General features: G+C 44.4%; 1 protein-coding gene across 1 annotated transcript; it reads right to left on the bottom strand.

Moving 5' to 3' along the window:
• Positions 1-1,318: 1,318 nt before the first annotated feature.
• On the bottom strand, positions 1,319-7,308 carry LOC134413349 (protein Wnt-3a). Its single transcript, XM_063147534.1, has 3 exons — positions 7,294-7,308; positions 4,708-5,037; positions 1,319-2,427 (listed from the first exon to the last, which is right to left on the bottom strand). The coding sequence occupies exons 1-3, from the start codon at positions 7,306-7,308 to the stop codon at positions 1,948-1,950; spliced, it is 825 nt and encodes a 274-aa protein (XP_063003604.1). The 3' UTR covers positions 1,319-1,947.
• Positions 7,309-7,569: the final 261 nt, after the last annotated feature.

Below are 7,569 nucleotides of genomic sequence, written 5' to 3'. Positions count from 1 at the left end.
CTCCTGAAGTCAGCTTTGAGGACTGCATCAGTCCCTTTTGGTTCCCTTGGGTACCAACTGGTAGGGTGACCATATGAAAAGGAGGACAGGGCTCCTGTATCTTTAACAGTTGCATAGAAAAGAGAATTTCAGCAGGTGTCTTTTGTATGTATGGGGAACCTGGGGAAATTCCCTCTTCATCACCACAGTTAAAGCTGCAGGAGCTACACTAGAGTGACCAGATTTAAAAGAGGGCAGGGCACCTGCAGCTTTAACTGTTGTGATGAAGAGGAAATTTCCCCAGGTTGCCCATATATACAAATGACATCTGCTGAAATTTCCTTTTCAATCCAACTGTTAAAGGTACAGGAGGCCTGTCCTCCTTTTCACATAGTCACCCTACCAATTGGGACCAGGACCCCTCTATTGAAGAAATCAAAATATCTGAAAAAGTAAAGCTGCAGCGTCTGCAATTTCAGCAACTTGGGCCACCCAGATGATCGAGTCACCAGCAACCAAGGAAAGGGGGGATCTCACTCTCTGCCCTGGGAAGTTGAACGGTTAAGATCTCCCTAGGCTAGATCTGAAGAATTTCTATCGAACATGGGCCCTGTATGAAAAAAGGAGACAGTTGCAAAAGATTTTGGTCTTGCTGGAGCTGACTGAGGGCATGGCAGTTTTGGGATGGAATCTCAGTAAGGGACAATTTGCACATAGTATCTAAGAGGCTCCGGCTTAAAGCAGTCAAACTGATGGGCAAACCCACCTGAGCATTGGGGATAGTGGACACAATGAACATCTCTTCAACATTTTACTTCTCATATTATATGAACTTGGTTGAAGACCCAGGTGTACAGGTGAAAGGGTACGATTCCCCATTCTCTCGATTACCGTGGTACAAGGTTGTTTAGCAACCTACCCATTGTAGCAAGGCATGACAGCCATTTTGTCCCCGTTGCTGCTGTTCTTAAAGGCTATTTAAGCCCCAACGTCCTATACCTAGCGAAACAGCCCATAGCTGCTTGTGGCAGGAAGCCCACCTGACACAAGTGAGCCAATGACCATTGCCTTACCTTCATAACCCACTCGAGGCCGTGAGGTGGTTTTGCACACTGTGTACATAAGTATGTACGTGCAGGTACGTATCTATGGTGGGCACAATGGGCACCATATCACACATTGTCTAACATGCGTGCCACCCATGAACCTCACTTCCTGTCTCTTTCCCCCATGGCGGAAGTATTGTTTGGATAGCCACTTCCTGTGAATATGTTACAAGGCGCTACATCAACCAGTTCAGGAGAAGAAGATTAAAACAAAACAAACAAATGAAAAAAACACCAATCTGGCCATTCCGCAGAACGAAGAGTAACTTGCAAGTTCTCCCACTTCCTGCGAGAAGTCGAACAAAGGGCCTTTAAAAACAGCAATGCGTCACCTGTTGTTAATATTATACACAGAAACTTAGCAGTTGAGATACAGTTGCTACGGGCTGGGCTGGGACGTTAAGAGTCATTGCGCTAGAAGCTTTGTCCATGCTCATAATGCACAAAGGCCGTATATCAGGAAGACGCATAACATTCAAAGGACACTTAACAGCATGAGTCCTGCTGTACACGTTGAGAGAGGAAAGAGCAGAGGTTCCAGAACTTTCTGGAAACCAGCTAGCCACCCACTATCCCGCTCTACGTTGTTGACTAGTGAAAGAAACCACAGTCTCCAGTAGAGACGACGGGCAGAATACGTTGGTTTGTTCATTTCTCGGCTTGCCAGGAGTTGCGACGTGAACTCCAGATGTGTTCATCAAGGAGAAATGAGGCCTATTCTAGCCGACCAATTTTGTTTTTTTTTTAGCCTCTTTGTGTGAATATTATTATTATTTTTGTTTTTGTTTCCGTTCGATCTCAAGAAGTCGACTTTCCTCACAGAAAAAGTTGATTCGTTTCTCAGGAGTGAGGGCGTTCTGTTTTACTTGCACGTGTGGACGTCGTAGACCCGTATGCACTCTTGACAGCTGACGTAGCAACACCAGTGGAAGATGCAATGGCACTTTTCCTTCCTCTTCTCAGTCCGCGTGTTGTGCCCGCGCCCACAGCACAAGAGGTCGCAACCATCGATCCCGTGTGAGGTGACGTTGCAGATTCTGTCGCGGGTGCCGAAGGAGCCGGTTTCGGGATTCGGCTCGCAGAAGTTGGGCGAGTTTTCATAGTAGACCAGGTCCCTCTCGGTCGGGGCTTTGAAGAAGTTATATTTGGGCCGCAGCGTCTCTACCCAGCCACGGGACTCCCTGTGCTTCTCCACCACCATTTCGGAAGCGCTGTCGTATTTGTCTTTGAGGTAGTCGCCGATGACCCGGAAGTCAGGCTGGGACCACCAACAGGTCTTCACCTCGCAGCTGCCGGACAACCCATGACACTTGCATTTGAGGTGCATGTGGTCGATAATGGACTGGAAAATAAAAAAAGAGAAAGGAATGGAAGGAAAAGGGTAAGGGAGGCGGGAAAAGGAAAGATGGCATGAGCTTGCTCTGTGAGGAGAAACAGTCAATCTGGCATTTTAAAACTTCCAAGGGCGGACAGTTCCAAAATAGCTCAGCATCTTAGGATGGCCACAGAGTACCAGTTTACAGCACAATAACTGTACAGTTTGCTGGAGGTTGGTGGCTCCAATGTCAGTTGAATGAATCCACTCGGGGTTTCATTCAGAACTAGTCAGAACGCTAAAGAAGCTATCCCAGAGTGCACGACATGGAATAACGGGCTCAAGTTACAGGAAGTCAGATTCTGGCTGGACATCAGGGAAAACTTCCTGACTGTTAGAGCAGTACGACAATGGAATCAGTTACCTAGGGAGGTGGTGAGCTCTCCCACCCTAGAGGCCTTCAAGAGGCAGCTGGACAACCATCTGTCAGGGATGCTTTAGGGTGGATTCCTGCATTGAGCAGGGGGTTGGACTTGATGGCCTTGTAGGACCCTTCCAACTCTGCTATTCTATGATTCTATGAACCCTTAGGTGTAGAAAGGACCGATGAATCTGGTTTAAGACAGGCCAAACCAACCATTCAACCATTTCTATGATTCTATGAATGTGTGAAGCCTTTACTGACTGAAACCCAGAGTAGATTTATCACCCCTCTGTTATCGGAGCCACCAGCATCCACTGGTACAGTTGATACCTATTTGTTCCGTAGGCTCCAGAAATCTTTCCTTACCATAGCAGTTAAGCGATGCTGACATTCTTAGAGTTGTCCACAAATTATATTCATTCATTCATTCATTCATTCATTCATTCCATTTCTATATCACCCAGTAGCTGAAGGTGTCTGGCCAGTTCACAACAATCCTGTACAGAGTGAAATCTAAGGTGAAATCTGAAGGTTCTTATCTGGTTTTATCTGGTTGAGCTTTTATATTGTGTTTTATATTATGGTTTTATACTGTTGTTTTATACTTTGAATGTTTTTAATTTTTGTGAACCGCCCAGAGAGCTCTGGCTATTAGGCGGTATAGAAATGTAATAAATAAATAAATAAATAAATAAATAGATTAAATAGATGGTGGAAAACTGAGCCCACTCCCCTGCTCAATATTTGCTTCAATATTTACTCCCAAGCTCCATAAAAATCCCATAATACTAAGTGAAGTGCAGGGATGTACTAGACGGCAAACCTAGGCCTCTCTAGAGAGCAATGTGAACGGTCTGTTATCTGTCACTGTTGTTCCTGCTGCAGTTGCTACCATGGGGAGCTTCTGCTGGCATAGATATTTCTGACAAAAAACTTTAAAAAGCAGTGGAGTACAAGGAAAGTGTGAGCATTCCTGTTTTCCCCTAGAATGTTCATCTCTGTGAGGAAGACACCATCTTCAATATTCCTGCATATCCAAGATTGTCCTTCTCTGTGAGGGCAGAACCATTTAGGAGTAAGCTGAAATACACCAGCTGTCACTGCCAGCCCAGGTGTAGTTTCCGTAACATTAATTAATTACATTTATATCCCGCCCTTTTTCCTCCTTAAGGAACCCAAGGAGGCATACATAATCTTCCTCCTCTCCATTTTATCCTCACAACAACAACCCTGTGAGGTAGGCTGGGCTGAGAGGCTGTGACTGGCCCAGAGTCACCCAGTGGGTTTCCATGGCTGAGTGGGGACTAGAACCCAGATCTCCTGACTCCCAGTCTAATACTTTAGCCATTACACCACATTGCAAGAGACAATTGGACCCCCAAAAGGCCAAAGGACCTTCAATGACAAATAATTCAACAACCTGCAAAGATTAATCCAAGGCTTCATACACTTGGGGCCAGCACTACTCATCCTGAATAAAGGTGTGTGTCTGGGTTCACACAACACAACAGCTTGCATTCAAAGTTGAGTATGGGTTGTTGTTGAACCATGGGTTGTTGCTGAAATGTGAGTGGTTGTGCATGAACCCAGCTGTGCTAACTAACCATGATTTGTTAATCGCAAACAATTCAAGAAGAGAAATGTTCATGATTATCTGGTCAAGAGGGCAGGGCTCCTGCAGCTTTAACGGTTGTGATGAAGAGAGGATTTTTCCAGGTGCTGCATGAAATTCCCTTTTCTATGCAACTGTTAAAAGATCCAGGAGCCCTGTCCTCCTTTCCATAGGGTCACCCTACAAAGCACTGCCCTAAGCAGCTTTCCGTTAGGGTAATATGGAAGATGCACTGAGGGAACGGAGTAAAACACGACCAGTTTTCCCTTACCGTCCTTCCGGCTTCGTTGTTGTGTCTGTTCATGGCTGAGCGCGCGTCCGGCCTGTTCTCTCGCGCATCAGCAAACTCCCGGGACACCATGCTCCCAAACTCCACATCCTCGCTGCAGCCTCCCCATTTCCAGCCTTCTCCTGGAGGGCCTTTGTGCCGTGTGTCGCATCCGCAGATGGTAGCCGACCCTTCAGCGCAGGATCTGGTCACCGCAAAAGCCACGCCGGCGGAGGCGATGGCGTGAACGAAGGCTGACTCCCTGGTAGCTAGGAGGGGGGAGAGAAGACATCGTGTTAAGCATCCGTGACTTGACACAGAAAATGTGGTCCCCTGCCGAACACAGCATGGAGGAGACCGGAAGGCCGGATCACAAACACCATAAGCTAAGTAAACAAGGGAGAGGGCCTTCTCGGTGGTGGCCCCCTGACTGTGGAATGATCTCCCCGATGAGGCTCGCCTGGCGCCAACATTGTTATCTTTTCGGCGCCAGGTCAAGACTTTCCTCTTCTCCCAGGCATTTTAACAGCATTTAACAACGTTAAGTTTGTTTTAAATGGACCCCAGAATTGTCGTTTTTTAAAATGGATCCTGTTGTTTTTATACTGTTGTTTTTATGTTTTTGATGATTTTTAAATTTTGTATACTTTTTAATGTTTACCATTTTTAACTGTTGTAAGCCGCCCAGAGAGCTTCGGCTGTGGGGCGGTATATAAATGTAATTAATAAAATAAACTAAAGTAAATAAATCGAAAGCAATGTATTTATACTACTCTTACAAAAAGAAACTAGATCTGTTGGAAATATCAGAAACCTACATTGTTTCCAGGGGGCTGCCCGGTGCTACTCTGGACAGATCTACACCAAGCAGGCTATTGCGCTATGAAAGCGCTATGAAAGCAGTATTTATTTATTTATTTATTTATTTATTTATTTATTTATTTATTTATTACATTTCTATACCTCCCAATAGCCGAAGCTCTCTGGGAGGTTCACAAAAATTAAACACAAAAAGTATATAAGAGGCAGGAGCCACACTTCTGCATCATCATCATCATCATCATCATCATCATTATTATTATTATTATTTACATTTGTATACTGCTCCATAGCTACTTATTGGCCATGCTTTAAGCTAAAATATACTGGCATTTTGGGAGGGACATTTTTTTATTTTATTTATCTGAAATTAAGCCATCTTTAAGAGGAAAACATTCCTTTTGCCTTTGGACCCACCTACTACTGGAAAATGGGCCCTGAGAACATCTCTGAAATTTAGGGTGACCCTATAGAAAGGAGGACAGGGCTCCTGCATCTTTAACAGTTGCATAGAAAAGGGAATTTGAGCAGGTGTCATTTGTATGCATGCAGCACCTGGTGAAATTCCCTCTTCATCACAACAGTTCAAGCTGCAGTAACCCTGCCTAGCATGACCAGATACAAATGAGGGCAGGGCTCCTGCAGCTTGAACTGTTGTAATGAAGAGGGGATTTCACATGGTGCTGTATGCATACAAATGACACCTGCTGAAATTCCCTTTTCTATGCAACTATTAAAGATGCAGGAGCCCCGTCCTCCTTTCCGTGTGGTCACCCTATGAAATTGAATTGGGGCTGAAAGAGGTTCAACACCTCTGCCCTACAGAAAAAGAAACTCATTGGAAATGCTTTGGGAATTTGCACCGTGATTCAACTACCTTTTAGCCCATTTTATTGAATTTCTGTGATGGCTGCTGCTTGCAGTCAGGTGAGGTTTGAAGGCTTGTTTTGCAACAGATCCTGCAGACAGGACATCTGGATGGACAACGTGCAGAGTGTCCATCTATTGTGTTAAAAAACTGATAATTTGAAAAAGACCTCGAGAGGAAAATACTTTTGTGATCCTTCCTTCTGATACTGAAGGGTCAATTCACTGTACATAAACGGGCAGGCGGTGGAAATTTCCCCATGATGCTTTCTTTGCAGTTGGACAGCTATCCTGAAGAACTGGAAACACAGTTTCGTGGTATCGCTACACGAATGAATGAATGACAGCTGCTTTTTTAGACTTGGCTAAAGAAGTATGGAAAGGAAGGTGAATAGGGTGAACCTATGAAAAGGAGGACAGGGCTCCTGTATCTTTAACAGTTGTATTGAAAAGGAAATTTCAGCAGGTGTCATTTGTATGGGAATCTGGGGAAAATTTCCTCTTCATCACAACAGTTAAAGATACAGGAGCCCTGTCCTCCTGCATCTTTAATAGTTGCACAGAAAAGGGAATTTCAGCAGGTGTCATTTGTATGCATACAGCACCATGTGAAATCCCCTCTTCATTACAACAGTTCAAGCTGCAGGAGCCTGCCCTCATTTGTATCTGGTCACTCTAGTATAGCTCCTGCAGCTTGAACTGTTGTGATGAAGAGGGAATTTCACCAGGTTCTCCATATATGCAAATGACACCTGCTGAAATTCCCTTTTCTATGCAACTGTTATAGATACAGGAGCCCTGTCCTCCTTTTCATAGGGTCACCCTAAAGGTGAAGCCACTTAAAGGAAGATGAGACCACCAGTTCAGTCTGTTTCCAGAAGCCACCTGCTCTGATGATCTCACCTCCACACCCGTCATGTTTTGAAAAATGAACGAGGGTCTTTATTTTATTTTATTTATTTATTTATTTATTTATTTATTTATTTATTTATTGCACTTATATACCGCCCCCATAGCCAGAGCTCTCTGGGCAGTTTGCAGAAATTCTAAAATTGAGATAAAAACAAGTGTACAAAATTTAAAATGTTAAAACACAGAACATACACACATAAAGCATTAAAAACCGTTAAAAAACTAAACATGTGGGTGATTAAGATGTGCCGCCATACGCCTGGGCAA

The sequence above is a fragment of the Elgaria multicarinata genome, chromosome 1 (genome assembly GCF_023053635.1).
Source record: "Elgaria multicarinata webbii isolate HBS135686 ecotype San Diego chromosome 1, rElgMul1.1.pri, whole genome shotgun sequence".
Lineage (NCBI taxonomy): Eukaryota > Metazoa > Chordata > Lepidosauria > Squamata > Anguidae > Elgaria > Elgaria multicarinata.
This window is presented reverse-complemented; position numbering and strand designations above follow the sequence as displayed.